Raw genomic sequence first — 26,293 nt, forward strand, 5'->3', positions numbered from 1 at the left:
GTGCTTTTTCAGGGCGGCCATTGAAAAGTTCGCTCACAGTCAGTGCGGGTAGGCGATGCTATAGTCGAAGGCAAGAGCGTTAAGGGATCTTTTTCGTTCCCTTAGGAGACAAGAAGACGTCTCTTTTTGCCCTTTCATGGAAGAACTGGGAGTGGTTGTCCCCGAAACAGTATGGATCCGCCATACTGAATGCGTAAACGCATGGTGGAAAATGTGCCCCCGCTCAATATTACTTTGTATTCGATGATAGACGGTTGAGATGGAGGATGAACGTTGTATATTGTTGGTTGGAGCTGGAGAAGATTTAGCTGATCGATAAAGTATTCGAAAGGGATTTTTGTATAATTTTTAGGAAAGGGTAAAGAAAAGGGGAAAATGAAAACTTATTTTTTCTTAGGAACGAAAAAGAGAAGAAAAAACATATTTTTATTAATAAAATAATAACAATCCCAAACTTCTCTTTTGTACATATTCCTTGAAACTTAGATTACAAATCTTCCACTTTTAAATAAACTGTCAAATAATTCAACGAAACAAGTTTCATAATTTCGTCTTTTGAGCGATATAAAAAAAAAAAAGGAAATAAAATTATCAACTTTTTACCACTCGCCATTGTCAAAAGAAAAGAGAAAAAGAGAGAGAGAGAGAGAGAGAGAAAAGTTTATTCAACAAGATTCAACGAGAGAGATTCCCACCAACTGTCCTCCTTTTCCACCGGTAAAATAACGAGGAGCACTTTCATAGTTCTTGGACGAGGTGAATGCGTAACCAGAGGCCGGATGTTCCCGCCCAGGATGGATCCACCGTCTTGTAAGGTACTACTCTCAAGGAGTTTCTTCGCCTTCCTTTTCAACCCCGAGGTGGTAGCGTCTCTGATTTCTGATCCGCTAGCCGGTGCAGCTACTTGTCATTTCGGTGAACGCCCACTTTTCATCGGGAGAAAGAAAACGTACGTCCATAACGTAAGCGTTCGTTACGTTCCATCGTTCCATCCTCCTTTTAACCGACAACTGATTTTCATAACAGTGAACTTCCGCCCGACTAACGAACGTTAGCGTCTCGAGACGAGACGAGAGACGCGTTGCGCGTCTTCTTTTGCTTTTCAAATTCCTGACTCGTTTACAGAATCTTTTCTTTTTTTCTTCCTCTTCTTTTCCCCCTTCTTTCTTTTTATCGAGATCGCAACAAATCAATAACAATAGTGATTCGACGGTTGAATTCTCACGGTTGAAGAGCATGGTCAAGTTTTTATTGAATCCAATACTCTGTCATAGATATAATATTCTTTATCACTTTGTAAGAACAAAGTAGTTAATATAATCAAAATTAATATTCTTTAAATAAAGGTTATTTGTACCTTTGTTTTAATTCTGATCTCGAATACTTCACGTCTTAATGATTAAAAATTTCGATCACGCAGCTTTCAAACAGATTCAAACGATTTCAAACAACTTTAAACTTCGAGCAAATTCAAATTTTCCGCACGATCTCTTCCATAAATCGATAGAAGCGATCTTGGACGACGAGTCCCTGACGAGTTTACAGTTTCCCATGTCAAATCATATTTAACCAAAGAGATCGTTCACATGAGGCAATAATTCCGCATATGGCGATTTTTACCGCGTTTCATCAGACAGGATACCCACTTTCCACCCTCGTCGTTCAGGTAAAACGCGGGGGCATCGATGATTCTCTCCCGCTTGTATCGATCCAACCATATGTTCCGCGTTTCCCACAAAACGTTGTATGAAATAATATCGCCGGCTCCTGTTTAGACGAAGGAGCAACAGGTCGTTTGCGCCAGCTCGTCGTTGTTCTAATCGCGGCGAAGATAAAACGATTTCGTGCATCACGCGAGCCATGAATCGAGGATGGATGCTTTCGAGCATGATGTACGATGTGTTAAAACGCGTGTATATGTTTCATTGATTAAACGCGTGATGGCTAGTTCGATTTATGAAGTGAGATAATAAATAATGAATAAATTAAATACGTGAAAAAGAAAATGATTAGATAAATGATTGTTATAAAAATTAAGATACTATACACAACTTGGTATCGATAATATTTTAATAATTTTATGAAGTGAAACGAAAATGAAGATTCGAAACAATAAAATTAAAGTAAACATTATTTTTATTTTTTTTCTAAAAATATATCCTCCTTAGTTACATTTATAAATTTATTCAATTACATTTCGAGTAAAACGTGTTTTATCGCGTATAATAAAATTGTGTGGAACACAAAAAGTGTATCTATCATTTCATAATTACCCATTGGAAAAATTTATTGTTGGAAGACGGTAGGGGGTTGAAAAAGATTTAGAGGGACGGGCAGGTGAACTTCATAAAAGTCTTTCTTACAGTATATCCAAGGAATAGAAACAGAGTCAGTCCAGAAGCACGAGCTTATCCTCCATTAACGCGGTGTTTGCCGCTCTTCTGCCCTTACGTCTCTCTTTTTAGATCTCGAGGCTGGAAATTTTGACCGAAATTTCGCCGAATATTCTATAGTGTCTGCCAAGTCGACCGTATGATCGCTATGGGATTATCACTTGCTCCAATGATCCCATGAACGAGAAGGCGCTTCGACCAGGAAAATGTCAACCTAATTTTGCAAGATCTCTTGCTCCTTGGCCTGGAATATGCCTGGACTTAGCAGGGTCCAGCATCTTTTCACGCTTAAATACAGGTCGGCTTTGATCCTCGATATTGTAGAACTAAATGTTACTTTTTGTTATAAAGATTAAATCTTTTTCGTAATTAATTGATTTAATAATTTCCTTCCATTACTTGGAATAAAATTGATTAACGAAACTAAAAATTATATTATATTCCTCAGTCCATCCATCTTGGAAGAATTATTGTTCTAAAGAGAATGTAACGAAGTCTTCCTTCGCATGCTTCCTTCAAAGCGGATGCCACAAAACGTTCTCTCGATCGGCTCTGTTTATACTCCAAAGAGACAAGCCTTTCAAAACCTTGTTAAATGCAATACCAGTAAAACAAGACACAAACAGTTGAATAGGCTAGGCCCCAGGATTATCGCCATGTTCTCTATGCACCCCGTGCGTAGATGACGAGATAGACGAAATAAGATGAGAGCAAGAAATTTACCTGAGCTCGCAAATTTCTGGATTTAAAACTGTTAAAGCTCTCTCTTTCTCTTTCTCTCTCTCTCTCTCTCTTCTTTCAATTTCTATAATTACCGTTTTTCAACCATTTTTATGAGATAATTTATTATTGTTTCTAAGTGACTATAAACCATCACCTGTCAACTTTTTACCGATATAACTCTTTGTCTGGACACAGGTAGTCTGTTCGAATTAACAACGATATTTCTAACAGTAGAGGTGATGCTTGTAATTTAAACTGGCTTTGTGTTGGTTATGCATTAACCCTTTTATCGGAATTTTATCTCTTGGAATTTATCTATCTGTGTGTTTGAAGATGATTCCTTGGAGAACAGAGGATTTTATTTTCACGAAGATAAAAGTAATTTGTGCATATTACGAAACAGATTTCGATAAGATGGTATAAAATGTTGAAAATTTGAGCTGCACAATTTCTTTTTGATATTTTATTACTATCTTTTTTTTTTTATTTCTCTTCATATATATTTTTCAAATATTCTATTATTTACTTGGCTTTAGTTTTGAATGGAAAGAAAACAATAAAACTCTTTGGACTAATACAGAAATTATCTAATGAACAGGTTTCTATATTTACAATATGGTTTTAAATACGAGAGAATAAGATGAATGTTAAAACTTTTGAAATATAGATATTTTTATTTAAGTATCTTTGAAAACAGAAAGAAATTATTGAATTTCGGAAAAATATTCTAAATGGGTTACAGTTATATTTTTGTTATGTCAGTAGTATCCTGAAAGATGTTTTGACAGATAATGTAATTATTATCTTTTTTTATTTATTACCTTTACAAATTAATTATATATATATATAAACAATGTTTTGGACGGTATAAAAGATGTTTACACGGTTAAAAGTAGATTTTACTTTAAAAGTTACAATTTGACAATGAAACTTTACCTGGACGTCTTTATCGTCAGACATTAAAATTAACTTTTAATTTTCAAAACTTTTATGATCTTTTGATCTTTATTAATTCCTTACTAACTAAGATCAATATTTTTTTCAATGGTTATAATTTATAACTTTTAGATAATATCTGTATTGTAGTAATATATTTTTCAACTTTTAAAATGAATAATAAACAAAATTGTTTTATATATTTATCTTTTAATATGTCAATAAAATTTATATTTTTTTATTAAAGGAAAAGATAAATAAATTTTGATCTTTTAAATAAAATACTTAACTTCAATCGAGTTAAGGATTACATTTCGAATGAATGAATAATCACATACCATTTTGCATGAAACGAGATCGATAACATTATATTCCATAATGTAAGCTACCACCACCAATTTGTCCCCTTAAAACGGCAACAGCCCCTCGTGCGTACGATTCACTGGTCACAAGTACTCTGAGTTTCAGTACCAGTTTCTGTAAGCTCGTGCGATGCCAAACAGTTGTGTTTCGATACAAAACTTGTAACCAGTTGTTTAAATAAATCTACCGTTTTCTCTACTATTTCGATTAAAAAATGATAAGACAAAAAAAAAAAAGAAAATTAAAAGAACGAGATAAATTTTGCCTATGTGATTTTAGAAAAGAATGAATTACAGAGAATAGATTACGTTCCATTTTTAGGCTTGTTTCGTAACAAAAAAAAAAAAAAAAAAAAAAAGAGAGGAAAAGAAAAGGAAAAGCTTCGATAGATTCGTCTCTTTTTGTGAACATCCTTCCCAACGCACCCCTAAACAATTGTATTTTGATTCCGGCCCTATTACGGACCGTTTAGTTGCATTTGCCTTCTTGACAAAGCGACTCGAATCTCTTCTTCGTGCCTCTTCTTCTCCCATTTATATATATATCCACGTATACCAATGCAACGAAGAATAGAATGGCTTTGTAAAAACTCTTCGGGACAGTTACGCGGATAATCTTCTCCCTCGACATATTGCGGCAAAGGTAAAAACTGAGTCCACGGTTCGGCGAGCATTCGCCAAAGTCGAATGCTTTTCTATTCGTTATTTGAACAAATCGAGGTTTATGAAATGAACTTGAATCCCTATAATTTTTAACATCCATAAAGTTATCCGCTCTCTTACACTTGTAAAAAAAATAATTCCAGCCATTCTATTACCCATTCTGTTATAATATCTCGAAAAATATTTCGTCGCTCATTCGTCAGATATTTCAAATTAATCCTTCCGTCTCTCTCAAACCCTTTTGCTCGATTATTCCTCAAAAATTAATCCTCATCTCTAAACTATATATTATCGCATTAATCTCCACGTCGAAGGAGGAAAGAAAAAAAAAAAAGAAGAAATAAATCCACCCCGCGGTTGATACGATCGAAAAGGCTCGTTGAAACCGGTATAGGGTGATCCAGTATACGATCGAGAGATCCAATCTCCGTAATATTACGGTCGGTTATGACGGATTCTTCGCGTAATTCGTGCACTCGTCCGACGAGCGTGTGTACGTGCATCCCCTAAGCCATGTTCCCGCGCGAGGGGTGCGCTCATCACGAAGGGATCCGGCATGAGATAATTCAAGATGGAGTCAGGGAGTCAGGAAACAGCGCATCTGCCTGTGCGCATTATTCCATGGTGTACGTTCTGTTTAACCTCCTCCACGTATCTCTATTCATCGAAACGGGGATGTTTTCTTTCTAACGCTCTTCTTTCCAACTTTCTCTCCTTTGTCTTTTTTTTCTGTGTGTGCGTGTCTCTCTCTCTCTCTCTTTTTCCAGTTGTTTTGTACCTGATATTTTTTATTCACGCATCAGTTGATCTCGAGAGTTACGTGGTTTGATGTTTGTAACGAATGTTTGTAGCCTGCACGACATGTTACGATGCCGTTTAGGTAATAATAAATTGTATTGATTGTCCAAATATAGATTTGTTAAATACATTTATTTCGAGTAAGTAAATATTAATTAACGGAGTAATTATTAATTATTTATTTATTCAATAGATATCCTTGTCTATTATTCTTTCAGATTTTATGATTTAATGAATATTAAAATATGTGATTCAAGAAATTGAATTTATATAATCCATATTCTATAAATCTATCGTTTCAAAATTTCTTCTATTTCTAAAAAACTTTTAGAATAATAAAATTTTTTAATCTTCTAAAATACAAAAATTATTATAATTGAATTAAAACATTTCCACTTCAAAATTTCTTCTATTATGGGAAAAATATAATTCATTCCTTTCACTTTCGTTACTAACAAGATACAAAAACCAATTGCAATTACAATTCGTTCCCCTTCTTCTTAAAATTTTCCTTTCTACCTTCGAGTGTAAGCGACCAACAAACCACAAAATCATCTCCTGCCAAAAAAAAAAAAAAAAAAAAAAAAAAAAAAGAAAAGAAATAATCCTCACCTAACATTCCCTTCAGGCAAAAACAAGCGCTGACCGAACGCGATTATCTTTAATCCGAGAATAAACGCGGCTACGAAATTAGCCTTGGTTCACGCGGGAAGGGGGGTGACAAACCGGCGACAAGAGGTCCGGGCGAAAGGGGTGGAAGTGGCTTCGTTTTCACCTCGGCCTCGGTTGAATAGCTTCGTACAAAAGGGTCGACGGAAAGTGGGAGACATCTGACGTCCTTCGTCCGCGTTCGCCACCTCTCCACCCTGTGCACGGCTGACGTTCAACCCCCGTTCCAAGGCGGGGAGGAACCGGCTCCTCTCGAAAAGGACCGCCCTTTTTCGAAGGGTAGGGAAGTCGTCGGCCAATCAACCAACGTTTGTTTGAAAACGATCAGGAACCGATGCTTACCATCAAGAAGTCCTTGCCACGATGACTGTCAGTCACGTTTCATCGAGGAGTTAGTTTTCATCTTCGGTTCTCGCCATCCATCCAGGGGAGGAAGTGCATCGACCGTTTCCGATTTTTTTTGAAACGTTTCTTCAACGTGTTTACGAAATTCCAGTTTCTTGTTTCGTGTTGCGAATGGGACCACGATACGGATAACGATTCGGAGTGAAACTATCGTTGTTTCGTTGTTTGATTCCTTTTTTTTTTCTTTAATTTTTTTCTTTTTCCCTTTTTCCTTTTGGTTTCACGTTTATTATCGACAGACTCATAGTGGTGTGCCGTGGAAAGGATTCGTGGCGAGGATGCAGAGCCAGGATCCGCAGATCGGACACATGTCCGTGACGCAGCAAAAAGTGCCTGCATCTTCCAGTAAGTTTCAAGATTTATTTTATATGGATTAATTCGAATCGGTTTGAATTTGGTTTGATATTTTGTGACGTGGACGTGTAATCACGATAGATGGTACGATTAGTGTCCTGAGATCGTTTCTCGAAGTTGTATTTTTATGTATAACAGGATCGAATCTTTCGTTTATTTTTAACGATGTTAGAAAATTTTTTTGAACGCAATATGCATGGTCTGGAAGAGAAAGTATTCTTTAAATGAATCTGAATCGAATTTTAAGTATTGATAATGTTTAATGAGGATTTCTGATATATGATCGAACATTTGAAGTTGTTATAGATTGGTTTTAATTATTAATATTCTTTTCCAATTTTATTGAATTCTTCAAAATTAAAAATTAAAACAAATCGCTTCTCTGTTTATAGCTCGAGTTAATATCTCATTATGAAATGTGCTATACATCAATATTCTCTTTCTAATAAACCATACATGATATTTGTAATCTGTAGTATTGTTGATAAACATAACACATACATTTAGCGCCTAACAATAATAATCTATTATTCCAAAAGTTAAGAATCGTAATATAATTACGAATTTGTTATTATTGATATTACATCAGAAAAAATTGAAAGAGTATTACAATCACAACATCGTGTCAATGGATGTGAAAAAGACTTCCAAAATATTTAAATTATTTCTAATGTCTTCTTAAATGTCAAAAAAAATCATCTGTCTCCATCTTGATTATTGATTGATTGATCAAGAATTTTAGTACTTACTTTAGTACTTTTTTTATTTTTATAATCCATATTCTCTTATTCCATTAAAGTAATTCTTTTCTTTATTTTTTTATAATGTATAACAAATGTACAACAAAAGAAAAAAAAATTTTTTTTTCGACTTTGCCTAACGATAGCCATGTTTATGGCGTTGTACATTTTGACAAAATACTAGTAAAATAGTAAAAACTTATGACAACTCATTACCTCTGTAACCACACTCATAAAGCCATTGTTTGTTACTTTCTGCATATCTGGTGTCATCATTTAAGAAGGTAACAATTGTCCTTTTTTAAGGAGGATCGTACCTGAAATAAGGCGCCAATTCCTTTTTTTTCTATTCTTATTTTTATTGCCAGAATTGTAGACAAATAATGAAAAGTACCCAGAAATTTTGACATTCGTTAAAAGTTTTTTATGGTTATCGAATCATGGTCATCGTAAAATAAACTAAAGTTTTTATTCTTTTATAGTAAACGAAGCTTTTAGGGCTTTATTTATTCGTGGTAAGATTATAAGGAAATAAATATATATAGTTTTCCGAATTGTTTTCTAAATAATTATATATATAGTTTTACGATTAGAAAATGGAATAATTTGAGTTATAATAGTATAATAATAAATTAATAAATCAAACATCTAAACTTTGAAAATTTTCATTTTCAGTTATAGTTCTTCAAGATTAAAAATATAATCTTTCTTGAATTATATTAATTTTAATTATTACTTTTAATTTATTCAATTTGTCCTTCCTTATTTATAGTTCAAATTATCAAAGAAATTCTTTTTTTACACGTTCATCGATATAATTGTCTATTTAATTTTACATTTTATATTTTTCGAATTGAAAAATACTAATACTCACTTGTAAAAAAAAGCATTAATCATATCGAAGAAAAGAAAAGCTGTTAATTATCCCATAGCGAGAAAGGGTGGTCTCGTGTGAAACAAATAGCATATGCGGCATTTAAACGGAACGTGCATTTAAATGATTCGTCTCTGGTGGCATTCATCCATGAGAAAATAATGGCAGATGGCCAACGTGTTACGCGCTAAATTACGAATCTCCGTGGCGCGGTAACAGGTTGTCGTGGGTGGTTAAATTCGAGCGTCATTTGTCGACAAATCAATGTATCCCCTATGATTCATTGCTAGCTTAACTCGAAAATTATTTTACAGTTTGTTTTAAACATTTTCTCTATTCTCATAATTTGAATATTATTTAAGAATTATAGCACGATAAAATTTGCTACAACATTATATCATTCAATTTATTCCCTTTAATTTTAATTTTGATATTCATCGCTTCCAAACAATATTTTTTCGAATTTAAGTAATTCTACATCCAAACTACAGGATAGAACAACCTCAGGATATTTTTTATTAATTCCAAGTTTAAAGCGTCTATCGCATACGATTAACGCGATAACAAAACTTATTGGACGTAATGGAGGGGATATGGAACGTGGAATGGAGAAGAGCAAATACGAAAAAATCGCGCGTATCTTTGGCCAAAGGGTGGATGCAACCCCTTATTCTCTCGAACAGATGACGAATAGATAGCGCGTGCGTTACGTGTGTACATCGATACATTAGAGGGGAGGGAGCATCCGGTTTTCGACACATGCCGTGAAATTCCCATGCTCCACTAACGATACATGTAACACCCGATGGACGATGATACGATGATGTCATCGAAATGATTAGAGATAGTAGGTAGCTCTTCCTGTTCGTTCGCAATTTGAATGATCGTTGATGATGGAAATAGGGATTTGGATTGTATGAAAAATTCGTAAAAAAAAGAAGCGAAATAATTTGATTCTAAAAGGGTTAATCAATATGGATGTGAGTACGCGATTTCACCATTTGACGAGTGTTTTTAATGCATATTTTTTTTTAAATGGATTTTAAAATTTTTATTATGCAACGCGAATATTTTGTAACGTTACGGATCATTTACTTTGCACAATAATTAAAATGAATAGAGATTTTCTTAATGCTGGTAGGTAAGAGGCTTTTAATCCTAGAATTCTGGAGGTTTTTCGTAGCGCATAACGTTAAAAAGAAAGATTATCCTAAAATCGCCTATGAATACTGTGTTTACTTCTCATAAAATGAAATGTTCTGTTCTACCTCTTTTCGCCTCTCGTCTAAGGGATAAGATGCGATAAGAAAAAAATTGTACTTGTTTGTATATGTTTGATCGCATAAAAAAATAATTTTATATCTTTTGTTTATTTGTTCGTTTCATTCGTTATTAAAGTAATAAAGTAATATAATATAAATTTAATGTAACGTGCGGGCAAGAAAAAAAAACTCATAGGAAAAGTTATCTAGTCATTAGAAGAAGCACAAGTTAAAATTGTCATGCGACGAATTATATAGCTTGCCTCTTTTTCACCCCTTCACCCCGAATCGCGAACTTTTCCCTCAATTTCGCCGTCACGAACAATTGCAACATCAAATTTACCTAACCAAACATCTTTTCAACCATGAAAAATCCTTGATAAAAATAACGTTTTCGGACAAAAGTGAATCACATCCTCTGATGAATCTTCTTCTTAGAGGAGGAAAATTTAAACTATCTACCTTTAATCTTTAATCTTAAACGATAAATGAACAGGACGATTATCGAGACATTTGAATTTTTTGTTCTTATTTAAGTAAAATCGTATAAAACAAAATATAATAATCCAACTACGAAACGAATTACTTAATTAATTTCTTTATACAGTTAAAACAAAGAAAGAAATAAAAAAAATATATAATAAAAAAAAATAAACAAAAAACTCCAAAAATTTTCTGAAAAAAAAAATCAAGAGAAAATCAAAATCGATTCCTCTCGATAATCGCGAGAATCGCGTGTGGTTAATCGCAAACGAAGCGTGCGCTTGGTGTGCCCGTCTCCTTTCCGGAGGGTTGCGCCTCGATCACTGTAAAAATTCCATGAATGATTGACGAGAAAGGAAAGATGACCGGCGCTCGGTAATGCGTAGTCCTCGATTACACGACGATGAAAAATTCAATCGCGGATGACTCGCGAGCCACGCCGATCGAATGCAAATTTGATGCAACGTTCGAATAACGGCGCGCATCGCGTGATTCGAGACCGAGCATGTGCGTTCCTACGTGCACGCCTCTCTTCCTGCAATTCGTTTCGTCGTCCTCCTCGAGTTAGTTTGAAATTCGTATCGAGATAAAACGCGCAATATAGACTTGTGGATAAATCAAAAATTTGTATTGTCTTTACTATATTATTTTAATTTTTTTTTTTTTTGATTGGATTTAATGGAGTTTATCGAGGTTGATCGATGATATGATCGATCTCATTTAATTTTATAAAATTCAAATAGTCGTTTAAATTCAATCCTGTTTTATAAATAGATTAAAAATTTGAAAGTTTATTATACAGAGATAGGTGAAATCGAATTTCTGAAACTAAAATAATTTTTTACCGTCTTCAGCTATGAAATTTTCTATTATTGCTTTATGCTAATTTTGCTAAAAAAAGAAAAAAAAACGTACCTAAACGTATTTGGCTAAGAAACTTCTTGGAAATTGAAGTTTTAGTAAAACTCTTTCTCCACGTGGAAAGTATACGTGTTTGCGATTCAACTTTCCCTTTATCGTGGGAGAAAAGGGTCTCCAATGTCGTGCAAGGGTGCACCCCTGTCATTGCAACCCGCTTGTTGCAGTAGTTAGTACGCGCGCATCGTATTTCGTGTAATACGTACGTACATACGTTTTTCATCGATATTTTACGCGAAAACACTCTTCCTCTCCTGTTTTCTTTCTCCCCTTTTTTTTCTTTTAAATTTAAAACCTAAAGAATATCAATATAAATTTAAATATCGAGATAAAAGCGTTTGATGAAATCCTGCTGGTGAAATCAACAGGTTGTTCCTCGTTTCTAGTCAAAGAGTTTCACGATGAAATTCCTAAATAGATATTAGATTTAATTTAATCCATAATTATTTCAAAAATTCACGAATATAACCAAATAAATTGTTAGAATCCAAGTAAATTATTAAAACGAAGAATCCCTAATTTCAAAAATATCGAACACAATTATTAACATATTCTACATAATAAGAATTAACAATTTCACATTTTCTATTTACAGAATATTTCATAATATTTCTATTTCCTCTAAAATCATCCCCTTTCTTGGCCAACTACCCTCTCAAACAACGATAAAAATCCCTCGATAAAAATCTTCGGAAAACCTCTTCCACTTCTCATCCTACCAAAGAAATCTCTTCTTCTTATCTCTTACCGAGCAAACACAGCTTATCCACAGAGATGGTCAACGACTCGAATCGAAACTTCCTTCAATTCCAAAATAAAAAAAAAAAAGAGAAAAGGGAAGAATAAGAAAAAAGCGGCGATAGAGTAGATGGAGTGGAGTACCGAAACGTTTAACCTTCTCCTTCCATAATAATAAGATCCACGTTAAGTAAGATAAAGGAGCCGGAGGGAGGGGGGAAGGGCTTGATCAAGGGAGATCAGGCGATACGTGGAGCGAAGTGTCGTGTTTCTTGCTGCTCACTTAAGAGTGGCGGTGAATGCAGCAGCCACATCCGGTCCATTCAGCCCCCATTCACGAGTCTCGTAGGGCTGAATGGCGTGGGCGGAGCCCGTGACAACGAGTTGGTACCCCCATTATAAACGCACCACACCCTTGCTGCGCCCTGTATACACACGGACAGGTATATAGAAACGCGTACGTCCAGGAGGTGGTCGCGTTAACTTGGCGACAAATCGATCCATTCATCGGAGACGTCGTTCACGGGATCCGTGTTTTCGATGGTAAACGGGTTTCCAATCCAAAATACCGGGCATTCTTCGAGCTTTAAACGCGCCTTTCACCTTCTCATTCTCTTTCCCATCCGGGAACGGGATAACAATGCAGGAGTTTAGGATCGATCCTGAGACTGAGTCTATCTTCGAAAGTCCTATCTTCGTTTCGTCGAGTTTCGAGTTTAAGGGAAATTGAAGAGGCGTGGGACGTTTCGAAGTTAAAAGTAGTTTCGATTCGAGTTTGAATTCGATCGATAGGATCTTGCAATTTTTTTATAAAAATTGGACTAATTGATTCTTGTATGATTGTTAATATGTAGAGTTATAAGATAACTTTTAGGTTATTAATAATGTGTTTTTGTTTATCGCAGGTCGAATCCTTTATGATATCCCTTGCAAAGTATGCAGGGACCATTCCTCGGGCAAACATTATGGTATATTCGCATGCGATGGATGCGCCGGTTTCTTCAAGAGATCTATTCGAAGGAATCGCCAGTACGTCTGCAAGGCTAAATCTAAAGGTGGTTGCATGGTGGATAAGACTCATCGAAATCAGTGTAGGGCGTGTCGTTTGGCCAAGTGCATTCAAGCCGGCATGAACAAAGATGGTAAAAATTGACGAGTTTCTTTGGATAAAAATTAATATATAAACTTTTAAACGATGTGTTTAATTTCGAATTTTCATATTTTTCCAGCTGTCCAACACGAGCGTGGTCCGCGAAATTCGACTCTGCGAAGACAGATGGCTTTGTACTTTAAAGAACCCGAAATGATGGCCAACATGGTACCCCCACCGGCAGCAGCTTTAGATCTAGCGTTGCCCAAACCACCGAATGAACCTCGAGTTTCCGTGCCAGCGCCTGCCCCTCATCATCCCCTTCCACATCCTGTTTACTGCAATAACATGGCCATGTCGAAGGTAGGTGAATTTTCTGTTAATATATCTTTATATAATTGAATAATAATATTTTATTCTTCTTCTTAAATCTCGATAACCTAAAGATTATAATTTTCATTCATTATTTTTAAAAGCTTCTCTAAAATAACGTATAAAATCGATATAAAATTTACTTTAGTTGGAATTACGAAAGAAAAATTGGAATTAACATTCCATTTCCAAATCCTTTTTTCCATTTTTTTGCACTAAAATACTCTTCAAATTAAATTCTAACTCTTCGTTTCATATTTTTTGCTAAAATGCTCTTTCAATTTCAGATTCCAGTGAGCGTGGCGGGTCTACCGACCTTACCACTGATCCCTGCAGCGATAACAGCGGAATCCATCTGCGAGCAAGCAGCCAGATTGCTGTTCCTCAACGTCCACTGGGCCAGAGATCTTGCAATAGGAACGAACCTGGTCATAGAAGACCAGCTGACACTGTTGGAATCCTCTTGGAGAGAATTGTTTCTACTCGCCGCGGCCCAGATCCTTCCAACGTTGGATCCAACCCCTCTCCTTCCACCGGGTCCTCAAGGTCTCGGCCTGGCAGTCGAGGTGACTCGTTTCAGAGAAACTTTGGCCGGTTTCCACGCGATGAGCCTCGATCAGCACGAGTACGCTTGCATCAGGGCGATCGTCCTCTTCAAAGCTGGGCTGGACAGCGAACCTCTGCCGAGCAGCAGGAGCAGTAACGGATCTACGTCTCCTAATACAGGAAGTAGATTGAGGGATGCGGCAGCGGTTGCGAGGCTGAGGGATGGCGCGCAACTCGCGCTCGGGCAAAGGTTAAGCGGCGCCTCGTTCGGCGCTCTCAGGTTTGGAAAATTGTTGTTGTTACTTCCTTCGCTTCGTTCCGTTTCCGCGCACGCGATCGAGGAGCTGTTCTTCAGAAGGACTATCGGCGTTATTCCAATCGAGAGGATCATTTGCGATATGTACAAAGCCGCTTAAATATGTTTTGTGATTACCTATAGTCGATAAAATGGTATGAATATATCCAGATTTTGATTACTCGTGCTATTTCGTGGGAACGAAGAAACTTGTGTATAAGTTGTACCACGTGGTAGCAAAGCGAAAACGATACGATGTGAAAGCTTGTGAATGTATAAGTTTTTGTGATATGTGGAAAACTCTTGAGGGTGTTGAATAAGCATGAAAAACATTTTGTGAAAAGTAATTTGTGAAAGTATATAAATTACATTTTACGATGTGAAAAACGTTGGAAGGAAATGTTAAAAAAAACATGACCGTGATTATTGACATTATTTGTCAAGTAAATATTTGTGATATTGCGTAACTCCGTTAATGTTAATTGATGGATATATAACATAAGATATTATGTTTTATCGAAATTTTCCATCAAAAAAAGGGACAATTTGGACGTGCGGTGTTAGACAAACCTTGTTAGAAGTTTATTTTGAGGTTTGTTCTTTTCGAATAGTACCTGCATATAACTATGGCAAAAAATTTACAGTACAAATGTAGTTAGTGCCAAATTATATAAATACGCAGGATACAATTTATCAGATTGGAACGAACTAAAGAAAACAAATTTGTATTATAAGAAAATTTTATAATAGGACAAAATTAAAAAACGTGAATACGATATATGTATATAATGCAATGTATATACCAAATGATAAACTAGTGTATATTTTATAAAAGCAATTTATTATTTTTTTTTGTGAATATATATATAATAATATATATATATATATATATATATATATATAAAGTAATTAATATTGATCTGTATGTTTGGAAGAACATCTTATCATTATCCTTATTAATTTTCTTCGAAAAAATGTTTAAGTATTTTAGAATATCGATATCCTTATTATTATAATAATATATAATAGCTATCACAATAATAGCTATTATAATTTCTATGGTCTCATATATTGTGACACTTTTTGGTGTTCGAAGCAGAATCAAAAGAATTGTAAATAAATTAACATAGATAAACGAAATGTACAAAAATGTAAAGATATACTTACGCCTAAGTATTAGAATGAATGTTAAAATAATGATTAAAATGATATTATCGCGCTAATGGTGCCGTTCGTATTGTAAATAGAATTTTAAAAAGAATAAAATGTTATAGATCATAAACCTCCTTTTAAAATTAATAATTTTTCGATCTACTACTATGCTCAGAAATTTTAAAGAATTCCTCTTCTTTTTTTCTCTTTTCTCTCTGCTATTTCCAAATTTCGAATCGATTTAAACGTTAAAAAAATTAATTCGATAAATCATTAATAAGGATACTAATTAAAATTAATAATAATAATAAAAAAATGAAACGATTCTTCTCTGGAAAAAAAATTCTAAACGTTCTTTCACGTTTTTCTACTCCAGGAGGGGAAAAAAATTTTCCTCCTGGAACGGGAACATCTAAATTTTACCTGCACTTTCTGTGGCACAATGAAACGCATTTCACGAGAATTTTACGGTGATTTGAGTGGTAATCGCTGTACAAAGGTCTGCGTCGGAGTTCCAGGCTGTCAGTATATTTAGAGATATTTTCTACAGTGGTAGACCAACGTGTAATCGTTAAGGCGGGTAAATAATCGTCTTGGTTGGTGAAAAAGCATTCGAAAACATCCAATGGAAGTTGGCTGGCAAAGTCTGCATTCGTGTCCTTTGTAAATGCTAATGTCACGCGCCCCCTTTATAAAGAACGCCATGTGTTATTTTTAACGATGATCTAGGACCAGAAATATTTATTTATTTCGAGGCTTTTACAAAGTGTAATTGAATTTGGTTTAGAGATATTTTAATTTATTGTTCGAAGAATCAAAAATATTTCCAGTAGGAATAAAAATTTATTTATGATGCTTTTTTTTTATAGATTTATAGATGAAGAACAGAATTTTTTTTTAAATATAAATATATTCTTCAAAATATAATTGTAAAAAGCTTCTTGTGCTAAAAATAGGAATCGTTGCTACATACGTTGTTATGATTTCTAAAAAAATGTTCTAAAAAAATATGAAACACCTGAAGAGGAAAAACGTGTTTCAGAAACGTAAAAGAATATTCTCACGAATTCTTTGATCGCGTAAGAGGAAGATGAGAACGAAATGCGGGATGAAAAATGTGTCGGCGCTAGCTCCAACCGCGTTTGAGTGACTCTTCTGACTCGCATGGCTGAACCTTGAAATGTTGGCACTTAACAGTCGTTGTGTTCCTTTGCTCATAAATCTGTTTACATCGATACTCAACGCTCGCTAGTCGATAGCTACCAGCGTTATTTCCTTCTTCCGTTACTTCCTCGAAAGATTCATGACATTTATTACAAAACGAAATTACGAATTAAAGTAAAAACAAGTATTTCGAAAAATTTCATTACAATTTAAGAAAAAAGAGAATAAAATTCTTTAATTCTTTCGAATGTTCAGAGAGAGAAGGATACGAGCGAAAGTGTTAAATGATAAAATGGATTTGTTTGTTCCTAATCTTAATCTTAAATCATCGGAATCCGAAGAAATAGGCAACAATCTGCACTACTGAAAAGCACAGATTAAAAGGTGACGACCACAGAAGTTTCCGAAAGCACGAGGATTTCGGATTCAAACATTGTATTCTGACAAATTACTCAGGTAAACAGTCCGCCCAGAAGTATCGGTATGAGGTATTGTCTACGAGGGTAAGCACGGCCTAGTAGGGATCTTGATATTTCGTAGAATTTTTTGGGACGAACGGAAGCAAATAGCGTGTTAACTGCAAACAAGGCGAGGAAACAAAGCGACTGATACGATTGGCCGAGAAACAAGAGTAAGTTACGAAGCGGCTGCCTCTTTGAAATTAGAGAAGGGACGGATAGCTGTTCTCACAACATTCGATCAATTCGAGCAGAACGAATCGATCTAATTCATCAGGAAATATATAACTTTTCGTAAATTTTTTCACGCATCATTATTTTTAAGCTTTCTCCGAATCGAAAGTCTCACGATCGAGAGGAAAATAAAAAAAGAAGATATTCTAAATCGAATCAATTTTTATTTCCTTTTAATCATACATAATCTTTCCTCGATTTGAAAGCCACAAAACGACACAAAGTGAAAAAATTTTAGCTGGCTAGCGAAAAATCATATCGGAGAAGAAGCAAATCACATAGCGCAATTAACATCTCGATCTAATGAAACTCTCGAGCCACCGTATGTTACAATTTCCTATATTCAGTGTCCGCATCCTGTGCGCCACCCCTGTGCCGCCACTCCACTAGTTGAGTGGTGCTCCTCCGTTCGAGGAGGCACCGCTTTTCAACAATGTAATACTGTAACGTTTCCAACCGAGCGAATAATAATCCCCGATGATGGTGAGATGGTCGAATAGTGCGGATGGAAATCAGAAGCGTAGCAGCAGCGGCGGCAAACAACAACGGACAAACAATGAATCGAACGGATGGATGGAATTCCTTCGCTTAAAATAAAAGGGACCTTCCCGTATCCCCCTCTCCCAATCGTATATATCGATACAATTGCGTAATTGCGCGTGTGCATTCGATCACGAAGTCGACAAGTGGTTCCCACCACTGGATGGATGAAGCACGGTCAGCACCTTGCCACAAGACGTACCAATGGGGCGCGTAACACGCGGGGGTCATTTCGAGAAACAACAAGGCGAACAATGCCTGTTCGGATACGTAACCTTACTTCTAACAATATATTTCGTTCTTTCCGTCGACTCTTTGCCTTTTTATTAATTTTTGGACCTGGACGAAGGTTCTTGTACACTCTTTCATTTCTTTCTTCTTCCTTTTTTTTCTCGATATTTATCTTTTTGTACGCACAAAAAGTTCTGTAAATTCCTGTATATCTTGAAAATGTCATTACGTTTTTATGAACGAACATTAACTTTATACAAAATCCAAAAAGAATTATTCATAATTATCAAACAATCCATTTATATTCCATCCTATATGAACCATCCAGCCTCCTAATTATCCATATATCCGCAAGCACAATTACAGGCGCGAGAAAATAAAACGGGAAAAGTCTGAGTCAGACCTTTGGTTCGAAAGTTCGAAAGTCCGCGCACTTTTCTTCTCGATTTTGCTCCGTCTCCTCCTCTCCCACTAGCCCCTCTCTTTCCTCTCTTTCCTCTCCCTTCCTCGCCACGGAACGAGGTAACCGGACAATAACAGTAACAAAAAGCTGTCGAGGGACAATGGGCGCGAGGATGTAATTGCGCTCTCCGCCGGTGGGTTACACAAAGGGCACTCGACTATATGTTGCAATCTCGATTTCGTCGCCTGATCCTCGACCGATCCTACGCCGCGTCCTGTGTCGAATGTTCGCCTCCGGAATCGGCACAACCCGGAGGGAGGGGAGAGGGAGGGTGGGATCGGTGGTCGAGTGCCCTCTCAGCTCGATCAGCCGCCCATTGTGTCCTTTGTTTTGAGGTAACAAAACAGAAAATGCGCTCCATACGTGGCCGGCATTGTAGTCAATTAGAGAGCAACTGGGAGCACCGGTGGTTCGATGCACTTCACCGATCTAGATTTTGGTAACTTTGGTAGCTTCGACAGAGGAGAATCGTGAAGGAAAGGAGAGGATTGGGATGCGTTCTCTTGGTTTGTTGCGTCCCCCTCTATGCATTGGATGCTTACCGTGATTTTGTTCAAATCTTGAGTGATAATTTTGATTAGAAGATTGGATATTTTTTTTTCGTGGGTAAAATTAATTAATCGATGGATATACTGAATTTGGAGAAGAAGTGAAGCATTGAGTTGATGAGAATGAAATTATTATGTCGTACTTTATTAGTCGAAATTGATAAGTATATTTCGTTTATTGAAACAATTTTTTTTTGATTGGTAATTCTTTGATTTGTTTTTAACATTTATATTTGCTATTTCATTATTCTTAACATTATTAACACGAATGCTAGGTCGTTTATTATTTTATTGCAATACTTCACCATTTCGAAAAAGCTGAATATTAGAAATTTTTCTATAATTCATTGAATTTATGTCGATGCACGGTTCACTGTAATAAACCTACAATAATTTATCTTTATAAACCAATAAAATATTATTCGAACTGTATTCACTTTGGTCTTCAAGTTTTAAATTGATATTGCAATAAATGTCATTGAACGAAACATTTAATTAGCTATAAAATTTCGAATGGATTTAGATACACAGTTACCTTTACTAACGATTTAATATTTAATGTAAAAGTACTTTTTCTTAAACCGATAGATCTGTCAAAGAGCTCGAGAAGAAGAGGACGACGTCGCCGCTAAATCACACGCGTCGGCACGCCTTGAATTTAGCGTTAAGGCGCGCGCCCGCACCCCTGGTTTTTCCCCGTGAATGAATATTTGCACGTGCTCCAGGTCGTATCGTGTCAGGAATTTAATAAAGCAAAGGACGGCCTCCACGTACATTTTCACCGGTTCCAAGCACGACAACGTTCCCACTCCCCCGTTTGCAGCGAGCAGTTAAGAGATGCCAGCTGGGACGTCCTACCCTTCGCGATGCCGACCATCTTTCTGGCTAACGCATTTTTCTTAACTCCTCCAAAATATTTGGCTGATTCGCCGGAGGGAATGCCCCCTTCCTTTCCAAACTTTATTCGGGAATAACATCTCGTATTTAAGTTGTTCAGAGTGGAAGGATGAGTTTGGGGTGAGTTTGCGCGATTTTTAGAGGGGGAATTCGATTTCGTTGTTGTTTTCATGTTATTGTGAAATTGGCAAAAGAGAAAATGGAAGAATAAAAATAAAAATAAATAAATAATTAAATATAATTCTTTCGATAAATTGAAATTGATTGAAGGAAGGAACAGATTATATTTCTTTTTACAATATAAAATTCTTTTCTTTTTGATCAATAAATAGAAAGGTAAGTTGACGTGGAAAATATATTTTGATGTATTTAATGATAATTAAAAATTTATTGTGAAATTTATAGAATTTTATTTTTACGCCCAATAATAAATATTATCAAGAAAATATAAAATTTTTTATTAGATAGGATACTTACGATCTTCGTATCCTTAGATTTAATATCTGTATTCATAAATCTGCGAATTAGTTATAATAAAATAAAATCAAATTAAAACTTCTTTATATATGTATATAATAGTTATAATGCGCGAAGAATCTTGGAATCTATTTAAAAGAATATCCAATTATTAATATAAAGCTTTATTATCTCAACCATAAAACTTATTATCCCAAGTAAATTAAATATTATTTACTGTATAAAAAATAAATAAATTTACCGTAAACCAATTAATTTTTCAATTTATCACACAGGTTAAAACGTGGATCACATACGTAATAAGTCTCGCAGCGATAGACAACGATTTCTGCCCTATCCTAATAGACCGCACTCTCTTCCCCCCTCTCTTCATTTCTGCAAAGCACTGTTCCACTTTTTTTTCTCCGGTCTGAACCGTTTCAGTGGGAGTTTTTCGAGTTCCAGCGGCGCTCTCCTGTAAAATGCCTGGCCCATTGTTAACCCCCGTTGACGCGCCCATTATGTCTACTTGGCTGATGGGAACAGATTATGTTGGTCGTTGTCATTGAGGGCTCATCACCGCCATGACACTGATGCCTCGAGCATCGACGGGCGAGGGGGAGAAGGGCGCGTGCTTATTGTCCGAATAAATTATATCGCCGTCTACTATCCACCCTTACCGAGTGAAATGTCACGGATCGAAAAATAGGGTATCCGGTCGTCGAGTAGGCAGCGATTTGATTCCTTTATTTTCTCGATCGTGGCTGCCCGATATCACGTGCCACCTCCTCTTCTCCTTTCTTCGCGTTAATCCCTTCGTTAATATTGTTTCGATGGAAAATTTTTTAAAATAAAAATAAGTATATTTTTCTTTTTCTCTTTTTTTCTTTAGATTTTATCATGCCAAGTTTTGAAAATTTTCATTAATAATAAATACATCGATTGAATTTTATTAATATCTATTAATCTCGATTACAATCAAGATCAGATATCGATTAATTCGAACTATACTTATTTATATTTAAATCATATATATATTCGTAATTGCGTATATACGTACACACACACACACATATATATATATATATATATATATATATATATATATATATAATTAAAAATTTCAAACTTTAAACCTAAGGTATCGAAAAACATTTATATTAAAACAATTTACAAATTAATACAATGTTGTATCTATTTAAATTAAATAAAGCAACAGCATAACAGTTACAATGTATAATACAACGAACAATACATGTATCTTAAACAGAGAGATTGAGAAATCAGCAGTTCATTTATGATGATAGATTCCCTGAGAGAGAAACGTCTTATCCCAGTTTTATCCCTATTATATATCCATTAACAAAAGTTTTGTGATAATTAACTCGTTCAATACAAAAATCAGGGCTAACGTCTTAACGAACCCCTTTAATCGGTTAACAGGTCTCGCGTTAACGATTTTCTCGATGATCCTCCTGGAGAGCGTGCGTATGGCCAACAGTCGCACGAAATATACCAACTAACGTGAAAGTGCATTAAGGGGTGCCGCAGGGGGTCCACAGCCTCATTCCACCTGACGTAGCTTCAAACCGTAGCTAAGACGAGAACCCTTCCAGCATTATTTCGGTATTCTTTCGGGCCGAGAAAACTCGGTCACAGGTGTTGCTGGATTTCTTGGTGTTAATCACGTCGTCGGATTAAAAAGACCGAGAACAAATGGGGGAGGATCTCATTGCTCGAGCCATTAGTCGAATCCCGGCCCGAGTACCGACTCTCTTCAACCAGGAGCCAGGATAATCGTCTATCTTTTAATCTGTTTCCTGATATTATTGACTTTAATTGTTAAAATTGGCCTATCCTAAGTACGGATTGTTGGATCGTCAGGCATGGCAGGTGCATCCAAAGGCGATTCGAGAACAATTCTGTTGAACATTCTGGAAAAGCATTCTAGAGAAACGAGAAAAGGGTTGATTTACTATATTTTGTAATAATTTTGTAATATTTGTCTTATTTTTGTTTGTAGAGAAAAAATTAAGTTAAATTGAAATACTTTGATACATTGGGGGAGCACAAACAAAAATCGAACAAGATTTTCGGATGATGGATATTGAAAAATATAAACGAAATATATAAATATCGTGATAGAATAAGAAACTAGATTCGAAAGATTTCTCTTCTGGAAAATCATCGAAAATAACCCATAAAATGTCCATTCATCCAGAAAAAGAAAAGAACTATCGTTTCCAAAACTCACACATATAATTTTTCGTACATGAAAAATCCAGTCTCGATTTTTCTCCCCTTCTATTGTACCATTGTGGGCAATCTCTTTCGTTCACAGCGCGTTGGCAACATACGAAAACAGAGTACATCATGGTCGCGTTCCAAAGGCACGATTAAGACGACAAAAAGCTCGCGTGTGTAACGCGCACGATTTGAAAGGTTGTGAACGGTGGTTATGTTTTCGGCTTAAGACCGCACGAAGAAGGATCCACGCACTGCACGAGGCCTCCCGTTCATATTCAAGGGAAACGGGTCTGTTCACAATGGCTGACTTCGTAAGGCAAAAATCAGAAAGTTAGGGCGTCTCGGAAGCGAAGAAGAAGGGACGACTGTCGAAATATCTGGATCCCCTTAGAGGGATGTGCAGCTGGCCACGGAACACGCAACGATTGGCCCCCGTCACTGGTCGGCCATGCTGGATTTTTCCGGTCTAGCTTCTTTTCACAATGGTCTCGCGGTACTGAAAAAAAGGGTCAGGGGGCTCGTCTCGAAATTGGTATCGTTTCGGGATTCATCCTCGATGTGCGTTTTCTTTTCTTCTCTTGTCTTTCCGTGCTTTATTTCTCTTTGTACCTTCGCTTCTCCACGAATTTTGTTTGTTGAGTTGTTTAACAGTAACGAACTAATTTCTCTGAATCGAAAACTATTCTCGAAAAAGAGGAAATAAATAAAAGGCATGTGATCATTTCGCGTACGTGTAATTCACTTTCACATTTATTTAAGTGGAAAGTTGAAATATTATTCTGTTGCACGGATGAATATTATATTCGTGGATCTTGATAATAATGGATAATTAAGATTTCCTTTTCTGATAAACCGCGATATTACATAATGAAATGGTGTTTCAAACCATTTAAGCGATATTTTAAAATAGCAATTAAATTAATAATACGTAAAATCTCTAGGAAATTATTTTCACCAGCCATTATGTGGAAATAAATTTCTACATATTTCCTTTTCTTCGCCAGAATTCCATTATATCGCAATATATGTTATTCAATACACGTATAATGTCACGAGGAATAAATCATATGAAATTTTGTCATATCGAATTTTATTAAAAATTAAAATTTCTTAAATACCTTAACGATACAATAATTCGAACGTAGGAAAAGAATTTGACAGAACCTTGAGCTTGAAGCGAAGAAAGGGTGGAACGAAGAGGATTGACATGGATTTGCCTGTGATTGGTGGCCGCGTGCCGCGACCCTAAGGATTAAGCGCAATTATTGGAACACATTGGCGAACCGCAACCCGTTTCCCACGTTTCTTCTATATCTTGTTATGAAAGTTATTAACTCTCCCACTTCCCAATGAAAAATCGAGCAACGATATTAGCTCGACATAGTAAATCCTGGGCTGGATTCGCACCCTCCAATTCTTCGATATTCATACGAATATCCTACCTTCCTATGATCATTAACAGAAAGTTTTCTAAATTCACTCTCACGATGGGCTAGCTTTTATCTACTTCTTCGCGATTTCTTATCAATCGCGTGATTCGCGAATTCGCTGATATTCAGCTCTCCTTTCACAATTTCGTCACAAATAGACATTCACCAACGTTCGAACAATGAACGTTCGACCCTACATTTCGTTGTCTGCGTATGTCCTCGAGTTCGAACGAGTTGCAAAAACGTGACACGGCGATTGCGGCAAATCGGGTTGTTGCGAAACACCGGTATGCAAAGTCTGTTACTATTAAATACTTGATGTCTCGGGTTGGAAAGGTAATTAGGCTCGGAAAGTGTGCGTATATGGTCTGATTTCTTTTCATGTGGGATTTAACGAGCCAGATGGCAGAAGAATTAATTATTTCGAATGAAATTTTCGCCAGATTCGCATTTAAGGTTTCTATACGTGTAAACGTATATGAAGAATGTAAAATCGGAACGATATCTATTTCTTCTTGAATTGAGTTTTATTTTGTATTTGAATATATCGTCTCGTTATTTCATGAACCAGGTATTTAAGAAATATTTTGAAACAATTAAAAATATTTATCGATATTTCTCTTTTGTCTCCTTAATGATCAAATTTTTGTAAAAATATACATTGTTAATATTCATATTTTAAATTCAGAATTCAGAAATTTCTTTTACCCTTCGCGAATGAATTTAACAATCAAGTATTTTTAAGTATTACGAGTTCATCTTGTAAATATTTCCTAAACTCGATAAATCACGACCCTCGGCCAAAGGATTCGAAACCAAGACGTTTAGAACGTGTTACAAATTAGAGCAAGGTCCACTGGTGCACGCGGTGTCAGCTCGTAACCGAGGGCGACCCCTTCAGATGCGGCTTGGGTTTTGGCTTGCTATAACTCCGATAATTATGTTACCAATGCGTCGAAGGACAAAGAGCTCTCGAACGACATGGATGGCTCGCGAGCAAGAGCCAGAAGAGAGATGGTTGCTTGGTAGCCCAGCTGCCGGTAATCCTCCCTTTGTAATTTGCCTCCGTGACCCCTCACCCCACCCTGCCAATGGCGTCGATTCCACATTACCCTCTTTTCGTACACATATATACACACACACAAAGAAGAGGAATCATTTCGTGGCAAACTGTATGATATCTAAAATGCTTCATTTTTTAACATATTTATTTTTTGAGTTGATAGTTTAATAATCGATGATTAATTAATCAATTAAACGTTCTTATGTCTATATCATTGTATTACGAATCGATAAAAGATACAAAGAGATCGTTAATCAATCCGTGAAATATAATTGTAAATAAAACAATTCACTCGATACTCGCTACAATTCACTACACGATAAGAAGAGAATAAAAAAAGAAAAAAAAAAAAGAAAAAGATTATTACTAAGAAGTAAATTACGTTGCTACGCCACTGGCAGTCGGTTGATGTCACCGTGGCCGTGCCCTCCGGATAATAGAGTCCGCGACTTTAATGGACTCGCTAATCCTCTTCCCTGTTTGTCGGTGAGTCCATCCATGGGGTCGTATTCAAGGCATGCAAGGAGGTAAAAATCGGGGACACAGGGTGGTGTGACTGCGGTACAGGGCACAGTTTAGGGCTGCGCTTCTCTATTCGGGGAAAAGGGGAGACGGGGGGGATATTGCAACGTGTGGGTTGTCGCGCGGGCATGGGGCGACGATAAAGGATGGGGAAGGGGGGATCTATCCTGTCACCACGTCCCGTAACGCTGAAAAACCCGCCCCTTGTGCGGATCCATCGGTGCGATGATACCTTGATTTCTCGAGTGACGAATTGAGTGCGCTTAA

General features: G+C 36.1%; 1 protein-coding gene across 1 annotated transcript; it reads left to right on the top strand.

Annotated features, from left to right (window-relative positions):
* Positions 1-6,750: 6,750 nt before the first annotated feature.
* LOC107999042 (nuclear receptor subfamily 2 group E member 1) lies at positions 6,751-15,465 on the top strand. Its single transcript, XM_017058675.3, has 4 exons — positions 6,751-7,294; positions 13,224-13,460; positions 13,548-13,771; positions 14,068-15,465. The coding sequence occupies exons 1-4, from the start codon at positions 7,228-7,230 to the stop codon at positions 14,740-14,742; spliced, it is 1,203 nt and encodes a 400-aa protein (XP_016914164.1). The 5' UTR covers positions 6,751-7,227; the 3' UTR covers positions 14,743-15,465.
* Positions 15,466-26,293: the final 10,828 nt, after the last annotated feature.

The sequence above is a fragment of the Apis cerana genome, linkage group LG4 (genome assembly GCF_029169275.1).
Source record: "Apis cerana isolate GH-2021 linkage group LG4, AcerK_1.0, whole genome shotgun sequence".
NCBI classification, from domain to species: Eukaryota; Metazoa; Arthropoda; class Insecta; order Hymenoptera; family Apidae; genus Apis; species Apis cerana.

Excerpts from the sequence above, each read along its gene's own strand:
- LOC107999042 (XM_017058675.3), top strand. The coding sequence starts at position 7,228 with ATGCAGAGCCAGGATCCGCAGATCGGACACATGTCCGTGACGCAGCAA. Across the intron at positions 13,461-13,547 it reads AGCCGGCATGAACAAAGATG|CTGTCCAACACGAGCGTGGT; the intron begins GTAAAAATTGAC and ends ATATTTTTCCAG. Across the intron at positions 13,772-14,067 it reads ATAACATGGCCATGTCGAAG|ATTCCAGTGAGCGTGGCGGG; the intron begins GTAGGTGAATTT and ends TTTCAATTTCAG.